Consider the following 20,570-nt stretch of genomic DNA (forward strand, 5'->3'; position numbering starts at 1 on the left):
GGATGAATAAAGTATCTATCTATCTATCTATCTATCAATTCAAGTAATATTCTAAAGTCAACAACACATAATCCCTGAAAAATATGTGTTGCTCGCAAACAAAAGAGCCCATTTAGCAGTTTGTTCGCCAATGACACATCACAAATTCAGACTGGAGTGAAGGGCCATGGGTAAAATTCACCAGTACACCACAGGTATATATATATATATATATATATACACTCAAGTCCAAAATTTGTTTCCATTAATATATAGTGGACGTTACAGTTGTATAAATCCACATATAGTGTAAGTCTATCCTTCCGGGCAAACCTTGTAAAATACTTGAAACACAGATAGGGAGGCTACTTTGGTATTGTGTTGATTTCAGTCAGTGAAATCCACCTTTAATTAATGAAAAAAGTTGCGTTAAGATTGACTAGTTGCATGAAAACATTGCTTGTGCTTGAACCATTTGTTTTCTCACAAGACATCAACAAGAATCCTATATATTGTTCCGATCAGCGCTCAGGAAAGATAATGCAGTTTTTTGATTGGTTTGAGTGTACTGGTGCTTTTAAAGGCATGCCTATACTCCGCAATGTACATGTACGCAAAAATCTCTAGATTTATAAAAAATAATCTGCAACGAACGAAGATGTGAAGGAAAGCTGTACCAGCGACATTTTAAAAATAATACATGAAGTTAGCAAAATTATCTGCTAATGGGGCAATATAGATCTGCGTTCCTACCCTCACCTACGGTCATGAACTGTGGGTTATGATCGAAAGAATCCGATCTTGAATCCTCCGCAGGGTGTCTGGGCTCTCCCTTAGAGATAAGGTGAGAAGCTCAGTCATCAGGGGGGGGACTCAGTATAGGGCCACTGCTCCTCCGCATAGAGAGGATCCAGATCAGGTGGCTCGGGCATCTGATAAGGATGCCTCCTGGATGCCTCCCTTGGGAGGTGTTCCGGACATGTCCCAGCCCCAGGAGGCCCTGGGGACGACCCAGGACACGCTGGAGGGACTATGTTTCTAGGCTGGCCTGGAATAGCCTCGGGATCCCGCTGGATGAACCAGCTGGGGATAGGGAAGTCTGGGCTTACCTGCTGAGGCTGCTGCCCCCGCAACCCAAACTCGGGTAAGTGGAAGATAATGGATGGATGGATGGGGCAAGATACAGTGGAACCTCGGTTCTCGACCATAATCCGTTCCAGAACCCTGTTCGAACACCGATTAGTTCAATCACCGAAATCGTTTTTCCCATTAAAAGTAATGTAAATCGTTTTAATCTGTTCCAACACCCTGAATGTTTACCATGAACGTAAACATGAAGCTAAGCCAGGCTAATCGTACGTTCGCGTTAGCGTAATTTTCCGAACGAAAGATTACGCTAAAATGAACGTGTAAAAATAAAAAAAGGATAAAGAAAAGAATTATGAATAGGATTTCTTACCTTTGTGGTGGACGGTGGGGAGAGAAAAATCATCAAAAGTTTTTTAACCTCTTCCAAAACTTGCGGCAGTTGCTTGCTTATAGCACTAACTTCCTTAGCCGCATCACTCGATTTCACAGCCTCCTTATTCTTTACTATCGTACTGATAGTAGATTTAGCCATGCTGTATTCCCAAGATCGGAAACTCGTACACTTCTTTCATATTTAGCTATTATGTCTTTCTTAAAGGCAATAGCTGAACGAACAACTTTTCTTTTTTCACCTGTAGCAACGTTGCTGCTTGCAACGACCTTCTTCGGAGGCATAATTAGGGGCTAAAACACCCGTACGCCGCTCACCATCGCACCCTAGCGTACGCACTCACGCATTACCGGCGTTCGAACTCCGATTTTTTGACCGAACAGCGAAGCAAGAATTTCTCAAAATTTTTGGTCCAACACCGATTTGTCCGAACTGAGAGGCGTTCGAAAACCGACGTACCGCTGTATTTGTTTTCTTTTTTTTTATACTTCATTCATGTTGCTAAAAGCAAGGTATAAAAAAGTCACAAGTGACCCTAGAGCCGTAGGTCGAAGACTACTCTCCCATTTAATAAGAGTTAAATCTCAAATAGAGTTGATTAAGCAACGGTCTTACCATGCGCTGGAAGGGGTCGCACGTGTCGGCTGCCTGATCGAGCAGTTCGCTGTACTCCAGTTCCTCGCACAGCCTCTGCAGGGCATTGAGGGGCTCATTGAGATGCACCGGCATGGCCACTTTGGACAAGTCTTTGCCGATATTGTTCCTAAGGATGTTCCACAGGCTGACGGCGCTGCTGCTGGGACTGGGCGAAGACAGATGCGATCTACGCCGGCAGAGAATTGGGCCGCTCTGGCCGCCACCTGACAAGATAAAAAAAATTATTCACTACTGTACTGTTTGTTTCTGAACTATAAGGTGACCCAAAAACCCCAATTCGGCCAAATACTTAAACGTGCGCCTTATAACCCAGTGTGCCCTACAGAGAGGAAGTGGAGCAGATGGTGGGCTGGTGCAAGGACAACAGCCTGGTCCTGAATGTTGACAAGACTAAAGAGATCATTGTCGACTTTAGGAAAAACCAGCCCAACCATGCCCCACTTTGCATCAACAACAAGGCTGTGGAGGTTGTCAGCAGTATCAAGTTCCTAGGGGTGCACATCACAAACAAACTCACCTGGTCCGTGAACACTGCATCTCTGGTTAAGAGGGCACAGCAGCGCCTGTACTTCCTGCGGAGGATGAGGAGAGCCCACCTGCCCCCACCATCCCTCATCACATTCTACAGGGGCACCATAGAGAGTATCCTGACCAGCTGTATCTCTGTGTGGTGTGGAGGCTGCAGCGCTACCGACTGGGGTAGTGTGAGGAGGGTAACGAGGACAGCGGAGAAAATAATCGGGACTACACTTCCCTCCATTCAGGACATTGGCCAGAAGCGCTGCTTATCCCATGCTAAGAACATTACCGGGGACCCCTCTCACCCCCATCATGGACTATTCACTCTGCTAGCCTCTGGGAAGAGGTACTGCAGTGTGCGGTGCAGGACCACCAGGCTCCGCAATAGTCTAGTCCCCCTGGCCATTAGACTGTTAAATGGTCAATCTAACATATAGTTAACTTAAATCTAAACGGCTGCTAATTTGACTTTTGCACTAGTGGCAGTTTTTTTATAGCTTGCCACTCCTTGCACATTTGATCTCTGCACTATTGTTACTTACAGTGTTATTACTTACAGTGTTATTGTTTACAATATAATGGTACTGTGTACCTGACTTGTTAACCTGACTGCCCATCTTGCACATCTGGTTAGCGTCTCTTCTTGCACTATCGGCACTATGGTAAATAACACAATACAGCTTTATTTATATCTGTACACTGAAGGACACTGAGGGAAACTGTGGGAGTCAGATCCATCGACATTTCGTTCTGTATACACGTGTACTAGAATGACAATAAAGTAGATCTGATATATATATATAGTAACGCTTACCAATCTTATCCACAGTGCTGTGCAGTATAGAATAGAATATACAATGCTATTCTATTCTATTCTATACTGCAGAGCACTGTGGATAAGATTGGTTACTAGACAAGGTTATATGGTATACTAGCATATTTGTGCAATGATTGTGCAATGGGGCAGCACGGCGGAGCAGTGGTTAGCGCATGTGCGGCACAGTTCTGAGGTCATGAGATTGAACCTTCCTGTGTGGAGTTTGCATGTTCTTCCCGTGCTTGCGTGGGTTTCCTCCGGGCACTCAGGTTTCCTCCCACATTCCAAACAAACATGCATGTCAGATTAATTGGCCGGTTCAGATGGTCCCTGGGTGTGGTTTAGCGAGTGAGTTGTCTGTCCCTGTGTGCCCTGCGACTGGCTGGCAACCAGTTCCGGCTGTCCCCTTCCCACTGCCCGAAGATAACTGGGAATGGCTCCAGCACCCCCGCGTCCCTACTGAGGATAAGCGGTGCAGATAACGGATGGATGGATTGTGCAATGATTAATCAATCGCAAAACAACGTATGCAACAAAAATCGAAACCAAGTAGCGCCAGTGAGAACACCAAAACTTTACCACTAGACCACCAATGAGTGGTACGGGTGACATACGATAAGGCTTATTTCATTATCATTACGGGTGGGCAAATCGACTCAAATATCAAGACTATCGAGACTATGCAAATGGATCGGATTGATACTATTTTCCTGGGCTTGAATCTTCATGCCTCCACCAATTTCCTCAAAGCTCCGCTTTTATATGGAGATAGCGTAGTCCTCTCTCTCACCCAGCGCTCTCAGCAACTCTCAAAGTTTATGCCTGTTTGTGTGACTGACGGGCACACTTTAAGCACCTCTCCCTACCTGGCCCGCTGCTGCATTTAGCCTGCCAGGCAGAAGAGAGGGCCAAATCTTCACGTGCACCCTTATCAGAAGCTAAATATGACAGAGGCAAATGGGAAGCACAGCGCAGTGTAGATCTTTTTTTTTTTTAAACAACAGAAAATGATAATGCCAGGTGTCATTTGTGTGGTAAAATGGTCCGCTACTGTGGCAAATTTACACAAACACATCAAAAAACCCTACGAAGAACAACGAGCTGAAACCAAAAATGTAAACAAAAACCTGTACATTAGTTTCCACTATGGTAACAAAACCAAAGGGCTTACGCGTTACATTGCTAATTTTTAAATTTAACTCTCTTGACTTTTCTTCTTAAACAGCAGTAGTATGAGTTTTTATACTGTTGAAGGTTTTTTGAATGTATCATTTACATTATTTGTGTTTTCTGACTTTTTTTGTAAATATTGGGCAATGGAAGGTATAGTTGACATGTTGACGTTGTTATATTTGTATACTTTGCTGCTTTTTTCTTAGATTATCTAAGCTTTTATTCTTAAACAATTGAAATAGAAACATTTATATTTTCTTACACTGTTAAGATTGAGTTGTAGTTATTCAATTAAAAAAATCAACATTTTAGTGGTGAAAAACGTTGTGCTGTGTTGATCGTAAATATAAATTAACTCAAGGAGGGGGGTTCAATTATTCAATGATCATGACATTTCCAAGCAAATAGTATCAATATGGGATCGGTATCGATCGATACTGCCATGTATTTACTTATATCGGAATGATACAAACATTTCCAGTAATTCCCCCGCCCCCTACGATTATCACGCTACATTTTTCTCGTATTTTCAAAGGGCCAGACATTCTGATTTGCATAGTGCATTCTGATAGGTGAAACAGTATCTCCACTTCTTCACCATCGAATGTTAAAGAATGGAAAAAAAAGAAAAGGCTTTCAACAAAATACTATAAAAGCTTTAACGTACGTGTAAATATTCAACCACAAATATAATGACGCACAGGTGAAGAGACGATTTAACCTATCAGAATGCAGAAGAAAATGCACTATGCAAATCGGAACTTCTAGCTCCGTGAATGAAAATAGTGTTATAAAAAGATAAGATTTAATGCATGGGTCTCCAACGTGGTGCTCGCGGGCACCAGGGTGCCCCCTAAGGACAGCTGAGGTACCCGTGGACCTGTTCTAAAAATAAATCACCAGTGCTGGGTCATTGTGGTTTTTCTAGTGAAATGATTTTTTTTTAGTGTTTGACTGAGTCCATTCACCCTACTTCCAACATAGTAAAAGCATAGTAATAACATGATACGTTTCTATTCTATTACAGTTTCTGCAAATGAAATGAGTCACAACACGTGATTAGCTTCTCTGCTGGCTTTGATCTCTTTGATCTCGTTGGCAGCTCGCTCTGTAGACTGCCCAAAGCATATCAAAGTGCTTTCTTTTCAATTTACATAAAATACTTTATATTTTAGAATATCACAATACATTTTTACATCCATTTTAACATGATACTTTTAACAAGAGATCGTATAGTGTTTTTTTTTAACGTTTAGAATGAATTCAACATTTTTTTCTTTAGTCTGAATTTTAACCAACATCATCCTTTTTATATATATGAGAAAATAGAAATAAGAACAATAATGAGTATAAAATCGGGTACAATTTACCTGCAAATTTTTGTTGTCACAATATGTTAACCCATTTTGTAACAATGACAATAAAGGTATATTCTATTCTATTCTATTTTAGAAATGCATATCAAACTGGGTGCCCTTTGCACTATTTAGTGACAGAAAGTATCTCAGCTTGAATAAGGTTGAAGACCCCTTTAATGCCTTTTCATATACCATCGGTAACACTGCTGGTATAGTGGAAAAGTGTTAGTGCTCTCACCGCCACTCCTCTGGTTTGATTCCCGTTGCATACACTGTATTGCAATTTTGGTCACCGTAAGTGTATAAAAAGCTCAACGGTTATACACAAATACACACGGTAGCGCTTATTTTTGTTTAAGTTTCAATTATGAAAAATATATGACAAAAGACTATGATTTGGGGGTGTCATGTCCTGCACGGTCGTCATGGCACCCAGCTGGTCCCGCCCCTTGACACCGGCTGAGACAGATTGACTTGATTGCGTGTGGGATACTTAAGCGCTCCATTTGGGACTGCCCGTTGCCAGACCATTGCTTAACTTGAGGAAAAACCTGTTAATGCCCGTTTGTTCTGAGTAAATGCCTAGTTTGTGATTTTGATTGCTTTTAAGCCTGTTTTGTGAGTATTACCTAGTTTGAATTTTTGATTGCCTTTAAGCCTGTTTTGTTTTGTCTTTGGTCCCTGCGTGTTGGACAACTTTTATTTTCTAAATTAAAGTAACAGATCGTACACGCAAAATGAGTTCACACTTCCTGCCTCCTTGTCCGTTCCTTGACAGGGGGTGTGCATTATAACCTGGTGCGCCTTAGAGTGCTGAAAATTAAGTACCGTATTTTCCGCACTATAAGGCGCACCGGGTTATAGGGCGCAACCCGAAAAAATAGTTTTTGGTCCTATTTTTGACATACATAAGACGCACCGGATTATAAGGCGCTACAATGGGAACGTCAACAAAACAGTCAGATAGTTGAGTCAAACTTATTACCCCCTTAACATTCCGAAAGCTTGCAAAGACGCAAATACGTGTCGAGAACACGTGCGGATGCCGTGTCCGTACGATGTCACTCAAATGCATCGTTCCATCATTTGGAAGGTTAAAGTCTTGGGATTCAAGAAATGACAACCATTCCTTAGTTTCTATTTTCTTTTTCGCTCGCAACTTTACTGTATATATGACAATAAACACTTGGAATTGAGTTTAATTTAAAAATAGACACTCCATTCCATCCATTATCTGCACCGCTTATCACAGAAACATCGAGTTCAGTCTGAAACAAGATACAAGGATAATATATATAGCCAGAGTAGCTCACCGAAGTCGTTGTGTTCATAATAATGTGCAGCCGTGGTCCTCTTATATCAGTGAGTTTAGTAAATCCAGGAGAATAAAATATTTACAAATACAAAATAGTAAAAAAATGCTTTCTGTATGCCGTCAGCCACGTGCTATACGCATTCATCTTTTTCTGCCAATTGCAGGCTTTGTTTTGCCGTTTAAGCCAATGCCAGCCTGTAAATGATAAAAAGGATCCGCCCCTTGACCTCCGAATAACTTTAGCCAATAGTGATCGATTCAACTGATGATTGACACGTCTTTTTTGGCCAATTGCAGGCTTTGTTTTGCCGTTCAAGCCAATGCCAGCCTGTAAATGATAAAAAGGATCCTCCCCTTGACCTCCGAATAACTTTAGCCAATAGTGATCCATTCAAATGATGATTGACACATTGGTTAGCCAATGAAACGCCGGTAAATAAATCCCAGCATACACCGCGGACTACTTGGCGTTCGGGGGAAAATCTAGTCGGCGGCTGCAAGTTAGTTGCAAGACTTTGCGAATTAATTTTGTTCCATAAATAAGGCGCCTTAAAAATAAAGGGTTTTAGGAGCGCCTTATAGTGCGGAAAATACGGTATTTCTTACCTGAATTTTCTTTGTCATTTTCTGTCTCATTGTGAAAGTGATCCATTGAATTGTTGTCACTAACATCGCTGTTGTACGAGTCATCTTCCGATACCTAAAAATAAAAACTGCGATAAGAAGACTATGAAGTTCACCTGCATTAAAAGGCAGCCTGGTTTCTTTCAACATGCTGTCACATTATTTGGAGGTGAAGTCCCTATGGAGCTACAACGCTCCAGTATTTTTAGATCAGAGTAATTAACTTCCATTTTTACACCACCTCCGCTCACGCTGCAGTCTGACCAACAACATGGCACTAGAGAGGAAAAGAAGCATACAATCGAGTCAGAGCGTAGCCTCATTTCAGGTCAGTGATTTGAAAAAGCCATCGAGAAGGCTCCTGAATGGGGCTCAAAATGCTCCCATTTGAGAAAGATGATAGTGAAAATAACGAGGCCCTTCGAGGGTACCTCAGAGTTTCATGAAGACTTCTGCAAAATATGTGGAATTTCCTGCTTTTTTATAAAAAGAAGCATTCCTTCCTCAGTGAAATATTTCTCAGGGTGCTGTCCTACACTGAAACGATTAATGTAAAACTATGAGAACAGTTTGATTCATAGAACTGATTGAAAGAAAAAAAAGTATCCATTTGAGTATAACCATTTAATAAAATAGAAAGATAGACACACCACAAAATAACAATAATGATATATAGAAATAGACTGTTTTACAAAAGATAGTTCTTGAACAGTGTTCCCTCTAAGCTGCGCGCGTGCGCAATTGTGCACTGCTCGCACATTCTCAGCGCACAAGAAAATCTAGCCAGCGCACAAAAATGAGGGCTCAAAATGACTCATTAAGAAGCGACTTAAGTCAAAGTTACAGTGCATGAAGGTAAAAATACACGGGTTCCCCTGACGTTGTGTCCTAAATGCGGTATTTTGAAGTCGAACGAAGTTGAGTAAAGTTAATAGAGTTTGTCGAGAACCGGCTTATACGGCTCGGCTCACTTAAAGGAACCGGCTCTTTCGGGTCCTAAATGGCTCTTCAAGTTGTTTTTGCTTCTTTAATCCCAACATGACCAAATATTAAGTAAAATTATGCACAAAATGACTTAAAAGAAAGGGGGAATAGAACAAAAAAGAAAAAAATACCAAAATGAAAAAGTAGTGAAAAGCTGAGAAAAAAAAGAAGCTAAAGGAAGAGAAAAAAAAGAAGCAAAAATTTAGAAAAAAGCCAGAAAAAAGAAAAGAAAGAAATGTAGGAAAAAAGTAAATAGAGAACAAAAAGAAAAAAGTAACAGCTCGGAAAAAATAAACACTATGAGATTTTTTTAATGGAATTTAAAAAAAAAAAGGAGAAAAAAAAAACACCGAAAAAAGAAGAAAAAGTTTGTGTTGCATTCAAATAATTTCCAATTATACCAAGTCAATCTTGTTGCCAACATTGCACTTCCACTCAAAAATGTTATTAAATACAGTTGTGCATTGTGCAACCGACTAAATAAGGCCCCAAAAATGTTAGTGTTATGCGACAAAAAATACCAGGAAAAAAAAGAAATGGAAATCCTGTGAAAGAATTGTTGTAAAAACAAATGACTTTTATAGGCCTTGCAACCTTTGCAATTGTACATTAGTCAATTCATTCAAAAGTGGAAAAAAAAAATTGCGTTGCCGAAAACTCAGCAAAATGTAACTGTATGGTGGCTCACTGTTGTTTCAAGCGTTGCTCACCGACTTTGTGTGAACGCTCAGACCCGTGGAAAATTAGAGGGAACATTGTTCTTGAATATGCCTTTTTACAACATGGGAAAAAAGTAGATGATAAAAGAGTAAGGTTGTGGTGTGTCGATATGTAAGAAAGAAAAGAAAAAAATCTGGCAAAAAGTATTAGTAAAAAGCATCAACTCCTTTGAAACTTGAAATACTTTTAAACTCTCAAATCTTCCTTGAAACTCTAATCCCAGTTTAGACCCCAAATGTTCCTAGAAGCCCCACTTTGAAACCCAAATATATAATCCAATTTTGAAAACTGTGGTCCTTCTTTGAAACCTCACTTTTAAACAGTAATCCAACTTTAAACTCAAAACCGACATTGAAACCCAACTGAAGACCACTAACCCAACTTAGAAACTCTAAAGTCCCACTTAAACACCATAACTAAACTTTGAAACTAAAAGCCTTACTCAAAACCCCACTTTAATACTCAAATTCCATAATCTATATATCCCTTGAAACTCCACTTTAAAGGCCTAGTCCAATTTAGAAACCCTGGCTCTTCTTTGAAACACCACTTTTAAAAACTAACCCTACACTAATACCTAACCCCCCTTAAAATTCCACTTGAAAATCAAATCCAACATTTAATCCCCAAATCTACTTCAAACCCTAAGTCAATTTTGAAACTGTAGTTCTCCCTTCAAACCCAATTTCTAAACCCTTATCCGTCATGATTACTCATTGCAATCACCTGTGCCTGCTCGTTTGGCGCCAGCTGCTACCTGTTATCCGATTAGTTCCCCTTCCTATTTAAGCTCAGTGCTCTCACTCGCCCTTTGTCAGTTCGTCAGCGAACCTCTGCTTATGCAAGGCAAGCACTTAGACTCTGGCCCCTGTCGATCCCATATTTTCATCCGTATCCCACTCGTCTGTTCCTGATTCCCCGTTTGTCCCCTGCTACGCCCCTTTTTTGACCACCGACCACGTTCTGATCCCCTGTCCCGGCTAACAACCTGTTTTTGTCTACCGACCACGCTCTGATCCCCCGCTCTGGCTATCGACACGTTTTTTTCCCTTTGACCACGCTACTATCTCCCGCTCCGGGAGATCCAATTCCGCATTCCGAAAATGCTCCGATCCCGTGAGCGTCTTGCTTCCCTTGTCCAGCCAGCACCGAATCGCTGGCGTTTGTTTTTCCTCTCTATCTCAATAAACTTGTGAGTAAACGTTACGCATCTGGGTCCTCTTCCCGTTCTGGTCCTGACATTATCGCCCCTTTTATACTCCAAATCTTCCTTGAAGCACAAATTTAAAACACAGACCCAATTTTGAAACCCCACACCTCCCTTAGAGCTATTTTTAATACCCTAATCCCCCCCAAAATCTCCCTTGAATTTTCAAACCCTCAATTGAAACCCCACTTCAAGACCTCAATCCAACTATGAAACCACAATTCTCTCATAAAACCCCACTTTTAAACCCTAAACCAATTTTTAAACCTCCTTTATATATTCCACTTCAAAACCTTAATCGTTTTTTAAAACCCCCATTTAACAATATAACCATTAAAGTCTTAATTTGAAACCCTTACTATTGCCAACTGACCCATGTTCTGAAAGCCTTATTTGGAAACCCTACCCTTGCAGTAAAATTCTAACATTACTTTACAACTCCACACAGAAACCCGAACACAGCTTTGAAAGCCCTTCTTTTGAAACTAACACCATGTTAAAAATCACCATTTACAGTAGTGAATTAACCTTCATTTGACCTGGATAGTGCATAAAGAGATAGAATTTCTCAGAGGTCTTGGCCAAAGGCGACAGAAATTGCAACAAAATCCGGACACCTCTTGGAAAACTGTACATCTATACACTAATTTAGAACAGTCTGACCCATTTCCCATGTTGTCATAACACAAAAGCGTGTGAAATTGCAATGCTCAAAAATGTCGGAAAAAATTGTTAAAACGTCACGAAATTGTGAATATGCTTGATTGCTGTTGAGATTGTCGAGAAAAACTGTTCAAACCTCACATTGTTTATTTGCTAAAAACCCCAAAAAACAAGCCAAGAAGTATTTAATTGCTTAAAAGTGTCGAAAAAAATTGTTAAAACGTCATATAACAAAATTGTGAACATGCTTAATTGCTGTTAAGATTGTTGTAAAGTTGGCTGTTTTGAGATATGTGCATTTCTCAGAATTCAATACAATGAAATTAATCTGTTTTTATATTCCTAAATATAAAAACAATCTCTCTCACACACAAACACACACAGATAGTCACGTTTCAAACATCAGTCTAATTTCATCTTTTTATTTTCTTATTGTGAAGTCGCGCTCATGTGTGTTCCTTTTCCTGTTTATGTGTCAAATAAACCACACCTCCTGACCAGAGCCAGTACTGTCGGAAAGATTTTGGCGAGATGGCTTCCCGACAGTGCTGGCTTCTTCGCAAGGGAGATTTTAAAACTTAATGAGTGATTTCATCTGAGTAATTCTGCCAACAGAGAGTTTATATAATATACAGGACTGTCTCAGAAAATTTGAATATTGTGATAAAGTTCTTTATTTTCTGTAATGCAATTAAAAAAACAAAAATGTCATACATTCTGGATTCATTACACATCAACTGAACTATTTCAAGCCTTTTATTATTTTAATATTGCTGAATTTGGCTTACAGCTTAAGAAAACTCAAAAATCCTATCTCAAAATATTAGAATATCATGAAAAAGTATACAAGTAGGCTATTCAACTAATCACCTGAATCATCTAATTAACTCGAAACACCTTGCGAGGGTTTCCTGAGCCTTAAAAACACTCAGCTTGGTTCAGTAAACTAAATCACAAGTATGGGGAAGACTGCTGATCTGACTGCTGTCCAGAGGACCATCATTGATACCCTCCATCAGGAGGGTAAGACACAAAAATAAATTTCTCAAAGAGCAGGCTGTTCACAGAGTGCAGTTTCAAAGCATATCCACAAAAAGTCTGTTGGAAGGGAAAAATGTGGCCGGAAACGCTGCACAACCAAGAGAGATGACCGCAGCCTTAACAAAATTGTGAAGAGGAGCCGCTTCCAGAATTTGGGGGAGCTTCAAAGACAGTGGGCTGAAGCTGGAGTCCAGGTATCAAAAGCCACAGTTCACAGACGTGTCCGGGAAATGGGCTACAATAGCCGTATTCCCACGGTCAAGCCACTTCTGAACTCAAGACAACGGAAGAAGCGTCTGACCTGGGCTATGGAGAAGAAGCACTGGACAGTTGCAGAGTGGTCCAAAGTCCTCTTTTCAGACGAAAGCAAGTTTTGCATTTCATTTGGAAGTCAAGGCGAGAAAAATTGTTTAAACCTCACATTGTTTATTTGATGTTACTAGTGTCAATAAAATTGTTCAAACAAAAAAAAACCTTTATATATTCCACTTCAAAACCTTAATCGGTCTTTGAACCCCCCATTTAACAATATAACCATTAAAGTCTTAATTTGAAAACCTTACTATTGACTCTTGTGCCAACTGACCCATGTTCTGAAAGCCCTATTTGGAAACCCTACCGTTTAGAACGTCACACAGAAACCCGAACACAGCTTTGAAAGCCCTTCTTTTGAAGTTTCTACCCACAAAAGCCAACACCAAGAAGTCTTTATTTGGTGTTAAAAGTGTCGATAAAAACTTGTTGGGATATGATATAATGAAATTGTGTGTTTAATTGCTGTTAAAAAAATTGTTAATACGTCATATTGTCAGATATAACGAAATTGTGAACATGCTTAATTACTGTTAAGATTGTCGAGAAAAATTGTTCAAACCTCACATTGTTTATTTGATGTTACTAGTGTCAATAAAATTGTTCAAACCAAACCAAAAACCTTTCTTATATCAAAACTAAAAAACACAATTTTATCATTTTCCCTGCCAGATGTTTACACCAGGACTGCTGTATGAATGATCTTCTCGCAATTACCTCATTTTCTGAAGAACTGTTGGACAACAGAACCTCCTGCGCATCAAAGAACTCAGACAGCGACTCGGCTCTGCTTTCATTGGACTCTTGATGCACCAAAGAACGGGATTCTGGTGCGAACTCTTCCTGTTTCTAGGAGACCCAACCAATAAATGTTAAAAAACAACAATAATCAAAGCGGTCTTTGCATTGTCAGGACCAAGAGTGGGGGTTCTTTGTCACAACACGGCGTAATCACACTGTGGTGAAATTGGCCCTGTGGTGAATTCAAGTAATCAGCATTAGCTTGATAACGCTAATGAAGCGCCGCGATGATGAGGCGCGTCGCGGCACTTGAGTTTTTAATATTTGGCGATACATCTGCTAACAGTGAAGTCTTGTGCACCCCTGTTTTGTTTTGTGTACGGCGGGAAAAGAATAGCGCAGCAAAGTCAGATTTACCGTAAATTCCGGACTATAGAGCGCACCTGATTATAAGCCGCACCCACTACATTTCGGGAGAAAAAACGATTTAGTACACACACAGGCCGCACCTGTATATTAGCCGCATGCCCCCACAATGAAAGAACGCAATACAATCAAGAAATAAACCCCGGGATTCGAACTGGGATCCCTTGATCCCAAGACGAGCGCTCTACCTCCTGAGCTAAAGAAGATAGCTGGAATGGGCTCCAGCCCCCCCCGTGACCCTAGTGAGGATAAGCGGTGCAGATAATGGATGGATGGATGGATGTTTTTCATCATTCAGTATTTAAGCCTGTCCTTTTATAAAGTAAATTAGTTGTTCAAATACCATATGTTTTGAAGTTGCTCGGGTTGAATTTGGGGGGTGCTTGAGCACCCATAAAAACGGCCTAGTTGCGCCCATGCACTGAACGCAAATGATTCACAACGCTCACCCTGTTATTTTTTCTCCTAATCGTCGATAGTGAGGGGGCATCAAGCCTGCGTGCGGGTGAGAATGAAAAGAAATGACAGCTCATCCAAGATGTGGGTGGCGGATGAAGAGGGAAGTCATCATCACAATAATCGGGAGTAATCATCATGCTGGTGACGGTGGGAGAATCGAGGGGGGCCGGGGGGGGGGGGGGGGTGTCGGTGGGTTCGGGCGAGTGCGTTCCCACACACTCACCTGCAAGGGGGCAGTAAGATTGAGTGGCGTTGCTTCTGAGACGTGAGATTGGGCGTGAATCTTGCAAAGGCGCTCACGCAGCTCGGAATTCTGGGCTAGAGCCTGAAAAATAATAACCAGCGGCCATGTGATTTTGACGCGTGCCCCCATGCAAATCACACTTTTGGCCAGGGTTGGGTAGAGTTACATTAACTTGATTACTTTCAATTACTTTTGGATTACTCCAATACCAAATATGCTAATAAAAGACAAAAAAAACTAAATATGAATACAATTACTACATTTTGTGCAGGCTTGGGGAGTAACGAAATACACGGAACGGCAAAAATGATGTTGGCAAGCTGTTTGGATTTATTTTCATTTTGTTTCTGTCGCATTTTATGTTCGTTTTGCCGGAGATCAAAGCCAGGAGAGAAAGCTTACCACGTGTTGTGAGTCATTATTTTATTCATATTTAGTTTATTTTGTCTTTTATTAGCATATTTGTTATTGGAGTAATCCAAAAGTAATTGAAAGTACTCAAGTTAAAGTAACCCTACCCAACCCTGGATGCAGTAATGGAACAGTGAAAGTTCGCTTCTGGTGAGGCGCAATCAGATTTACAGATAAATGAACCTAGGTCTTATTTATCATTTCATTGGACGAGCAAGAAAGCAATATATGAACCAGGGGCGCCGAAAAGGCGGCCCGAGATCCGGATCAGGCTCGGTAAGGGATGGAATCCGGCCCGCGACACGACGCTGAGGGAAGTGCAGGAGAAAAACGAGCTGCAGGTTGAAATATGTCCACTTGATGTTGCCAAAGCCAATTACCTCTCACAAACTCTGTACTTCTTTCTCTCTCTCTATTTCACTCTCTGTCTCTCTTTTTCTCTTTCTTTGTTCCTCTTTGTCACTTTCTCTCTGTCTTTTTACCTTCTTTTACCCTCTGTTCCTTTTTTCCTTTTCTCTCTCTTATCTCTTTTTCTCTCTCTGGCTTTTCCTCTTCTCTCTTTCTCCCCTTCTCTCTTCCTCACCTTCTCCTTTCTCTCCTTCTCCCTTTGTCTCTTTCTATTTCTCTTTGGATTTCTTTCTCCCTCTCTCTTTCGTTCCTCCTCTCTCACCATTTCTCTTTTTTTATCTCTTTTGTTTCTCACATTCTATCTCTTTCTCCCTTTCTCTCTTTCTTTTTCACACCCTCTGTCTTTTTCTTTCCCCCACTTTCGCTTATTTCTTCCTCTCTTTTTTTCTTTCTCTCTCATCTACTAATTCGGCCCCAGTGAGAATGTTTGTTTTATCATGTGGCACCCCTATATATATAAACTGTAGCATACATTAAGGTTTTAATAATCTTACCTTAACATATAAATAAAGTCTATGAACTGCTTCTTTTGAATATAAAGCATTTATAGATAGGAAATCCAGTTAAAGTAACCCTACCCAACACTGCTTTTGACGCTTATCGGAGAAAATGTGAGAAAAACGTGATCTCCAAATGTAGAGAATTGGTGTATTTTTGAATATTGTGCTGAATTTAAAGAGAACGAATGAAATGGTCTGCATTTAAACAGCGCTTTTCAAGTCACTGAAGACCTCTCAAATCGCTTTACAAAGTGCTTCACACTTCCCATTCCCACACACACTCACACACCGATAGCAGTGTCAGCCATGCAAGGCAACTATCAGCTTATCGAGGGCATTAGGGATTTAGAGTCTTGAGACTCTGACATATAACACAGAGGAGCTGGGAATCGAACCTACAACCTCTTGATCCCAAGACGACCAGTTTACCTCCGGAGCTCTTTCCGCCTCCGTGGATGTATTGCAAATTTTAAGCATCCATCTATCTAAATCAGGGGTGGGCAAACTACGACCCTGTAAAGCTTTTAATTCCAACCTGCCAATGTTAAAAATACGGTACTGTCTAATGATCACATTTTTAATGAAGAGGTGAACTGGGCCTGGAAAAATCCGGCCTTACTCCACCCAGGCCTGCAGGTATTAAAGCCCAACCCCGCCCGAGGCCGATCTATTAACTTGATATGCAGGACTGAGCCCGAAGCAAATCCAAAATTTTATATTTTATTCATGAGGACTTGAAAGGAGAGGTGATTTTTGATAATGGATTCAAGCCTGTATTTTGTAATGAATCTAGGTTAAACAAGATCACATTTTTTTTTTCTTTCTAATTTTCTGTGTCTTCAGACTTACGTTAACCGAAAACATTTTGGGGAATAAAAAATAAAAAGACTCATGGAATCATGTTATTAACAGGTTTTTGAGGAATACCTGGAATATGACAATATTAGAACTTTTTATTTTTTAAAGATTTTGAAAAATAACAACTTATGGGGTCATTTTTTTATCCCACTTATGCATCCTAGGGTTAATACTAGTGACATGCTTTAACCAGTCAGACTTTAGAGAAGCAAAGACTGTCACGGTTGCCATAGCGCCCAATTGGCCCTGCCCATGTGGCACCAGCTGCGGGTCGTTGACAGATTGATTTTCCGTCTATTTAAGCTCAGTGCTTTCACTCTTCCTTTGATAGTCCGTCAACGAACCTCTGCCCCGCAAGACGTGGGTTTTGACTCGGTCCTGTTTCCTGTTGGTATTTCCTGATAGCTGAGTCCTCTTCCTTGTCGTTCCTGAACTCCTAATGCACCGCGGTGTGTGTTTTCATAACTTTCTTTTATGTCTTGCTTTGTTTCAATAGCCGGACATGTGCTTAAAGGGACAGTGTGTCATATGCTGCCACCTACTGATCAGTGGTTGAAGAATACTACCGTAAATTCCGGACTATAAGCCGCTACTTTTTTCCCAAATGTTCAGCTCTGCGGCTTATTCAGTGAAGCGGCCAATTTACGGAATTTTTCTAACGGCCACCAGCGGCGCTGGAGTATAAAAGGTAAGATTAAGACCAGTAGAATATGTGCGCCAAGAAAGACTGCAACCTCTAAGTTTATGCATACATTGTCTGTAAAGTTAAGGTACGTTCCGATAATGAGGAAGACGCCCTTGATGGCGATAGTTATGAGGAGGAAGTTGAGGATGATCTACTGTGAATTTCACAATTACGAGATGCTTTTTTTTTAACAGGCACGTTTGATACATTGCGAGCGTGATCCAACTAGCGTGTTGGTACCTTTCAAAGGCACGGTTTGGGATGAAAGTTATATTATTATTATTAAAGCTTTGAAAACTCTCTCGGTGTACCGTCTTTCTTCGCAAATATGTGTAACCATGTATAATATGTATTTGCAACTGTATATTTTTGTAATGTATTTATTTTAGAGATTTATTCTGTTATGTGTTCTACGGACGAATCAAAAAGAAGGAGCGGAGCAAACGCGGGCTGATGGGAAGTGGGGTAAAGCTGAGTTACCGGTAGATCTGTCTGTTGTCGCAGCGGACAATAGTGGATATATATTTTTCCCACCCTTAACTTTGGAAATATACATTTTGTTTCCTTGGATTACTTTCAACGGGACCCGGACTTTACAAGTCTGCATCATACGTTAATTACGGGTATCATTTTCCATTTATGATGCCAACTGTGGTTCTAGGATTGTGTACTATCTCTGTCACAGGTGTCAAACAGGCGGCCCGCGGGCCAGATCAGGCCCGCTAAGGGATGGAATCCGGCCCGCGAGACAACACTCAGAGAAGCGCAAGAGAAAAACAAGCTGCAGGTTGAAATATGTCAACTTGATGTTGCCAAAGAAAGATGCCTCGAGCAAAGACACTGTAATTGTATTTATTTATTTCACTCTCTCTCTTTTCCACCCCTTTTCTCCCACTCTTTCTCTGTCTCTTTCTTTCTCTCTCTGTGTCTTTTAACCCCTTTTGCTCTAACTTCCCTTTTTCCTTCTCTCTCTCTCTTCATACCCTTCGCGCTCTTTTCTCTCCTTGTCTATTTTCTCTTTGGATTTCTTTCTTCCTCTCCCTCTTTTTACCCCCTCTCTCACAACTTTTGATCTCTTTTGTTTCTCACTCTCTCTACCTCTCTCTTTTTCTTTCTTTGTCCCACCCTCTCTCCTTTTCCTTCCCTCTTTCTCTTATTTCTTTCTCTTATTTCTTTCTCTTTAATCTACTAGTCCGGCCCCCGACAGAATGTTTGTTCTATCGTGTGGCCCCCGAGTTCAAATGAGTTTGACACCTCTGATCTATGTAGTTACAATCGTGGACCTTACAGCCTGGTCTGGGTTAAACTTGTAATTGTGTCACAAGTTTTAATGTGGGCGCACGCGGCTTATACATGGGTGCGGCTTGTGTAAGTGCAAAAGTGGTAAATCACCTAAAAAGTGGTGGGTGCGGCTTATAATCAGGTGCGCTCTATAGTCCGGAATTTACGGTAGTCTATTGTCAATGTTGGGGTAACTTTCTGGTGTTTCATTTTGCAGTAAATGGGGAAATTGATTGAAAAACAGAAGGTTATTATCCATGAAAAGCTCGATTGGGTGTCGTTTCAGTTAAGTTAGTGATTTGGGAATGTGCCAGATGTTATCTTAGAGAAAAATCAATTGGAATAGACGGAAGCCCATTAATAACAGATAAACACCACGTGACGTGTGTGTGTGGTCGAGTCATTATGAGGTACTAAACACCAAGCTATTATCGGCAAAGAAACATGTCACCGTGACAATCAATGTTAACATTAGCAAGAGAGTGGAACATTCTCGGTGGGAAACGTGTGTGACTCAGGTAGGTGGGAGCATCTCAAGCAGTTCTCGAGTAAAAAGATCATTTTCTAAGGGTGATTCGTGACAAAGCCCACATACCGTCGTCAGGGCGTTCTTAAGACCGACCACTTGCGGCGAGGTTGGGGGGCACGTGTCGGGCTCCACGCAATGTTTCAGACGCTCCCTTTCTGACGTTAGCGAACTCAGGGCCGATTTCATGGTGGCATGCACTGAAAAGATAGAAAACAGGCGGTCGTTATTCGTTAGGAGGCTTTGAATTAAAAAAAAGGACTTCGCATGAGTTAAACTCGGATTGTGGATATACTGTACGGGACCCAAAACGGGGCACTTTTCTAATTATCGAAATATTCCCCGCAAGAGCAGAGGCAAAGGATGATTTATTCAACACCATGTCGCGCCTCTTTGCCTCATAATCATCAAAATCCATAAGATTAGTCACGCTATCAGGGTTCCTAGTCCTACAGCTTAAGCTAAATTGAATTCAAGACCTTTAAATACTTTTTTTAATTGCCTTTTGAAATCAAATTTAAGACCACGTCACAAAAAATGCAATTGAAACGCACAAAACAAAACAAAAACAGAAATATTTCTTGCACACAATACATCGTGTCCTGGCACATTACCTGGCATAGTTTTTAGTGTATGTCGGACAGCCACTTCTCATTAAATGTAAACTTTCCCGGCATGCGCCAAAGTAGAGGTAAGATCGGGCCTAGAAAATTCAGCCCGACCCGACCCGAGTCACAGGTATATAAATCCGAACCCGCTCAAACCCAACGGATAAACTTAATTTGCTAAACGCAGAACTGTGCGTTTCAGCTGAACTACGGAGCTTGGGGTTTACTTGGGGCCGAGTCCCTCAAATCGAGTGTGCACTGCTAGTGCAGCGCCTAAATTAACGGTTTGGTGCCAAAGTGCGCATCTCAGCGACGTGCAGATAACAAAAGTGAAACTGAACAAAATGGCACCCAAAAGAAAATCAAATTCTGCAAATTACAAGATGAAAATGGTTTAAGTTTTGGCCGAAAGGCAGAAAGACAGTTTGTAAAGCTTGTAAGCTATTAGCAAGAAAACGAAATGACGTCAGACATGAGGGAGGTGGAAGGAGGAAGCAGCAAGTCTATTACCCTAACAAAGAGGATGAAAATGAATCTGGATTTACTGATTTGGAGGTAAACTGATAGATTGGTA

The 20,570-nt window shown here is 40.9% G+C and overlaps 1 protein-coding gene across 2 annotated transcripts in view; it reads right to left on the minus strand.

The window, feature by feature from the left end:
• osbpl3b (oxysterol binding protein-like 3b) overlaps window positions 1–20,570 on the minus strand; it is a 92,372-nt gene that overhangs the window by 17,263 nt on the left and 54,539 nt on the right. The window contains exons 11-15 of one of the 2 annotated variants that reach the window (XM_088327295.1): window positions 19,458–19,588; window positions 14,699–14,800; window positions 13,567–13,698; window positions 7,905–7,998; window positions 2,075–2,319 (exon numbers count right to left, since the gene is read on the minus strand). In XM_088327295.1, coding sequence (XP_088183421.1) covers window positions 2,075–2,319; window positions 7,905–7,998; window positions 13,567–13,698; window positions 14,699–14,800; window positions 19,458–19,588 — 704 coding nt within the window. The remainder of the gene's footprint in view (window positions 1–2,074; window positions 2,320–7,904; window positions 7,999–13,566; window positions 13,699–14,698; window positions 14,801–19,457; window positions 19,589–20,570) is intronic. The other variant, XM_088327296.1, reaches the window with a different exon arrangement.

Source organism: Urocampus carinirostris, chromosome 2, assembly GCF_059441175.1.
Source record: "Urocampus carinirostris isolate Australia breed hairy pipefish chromosome 2, RoL_Ucar_1.0, whole genome shotgun sequence".
NCBI classification, from domain to species: domain Eukaryota; kingdom Metazoa; phylum Chordata; class Actinopteri; order Syngnathiformes; family Syngnathidae; genus Urocampus; species Urocampus carinirostris.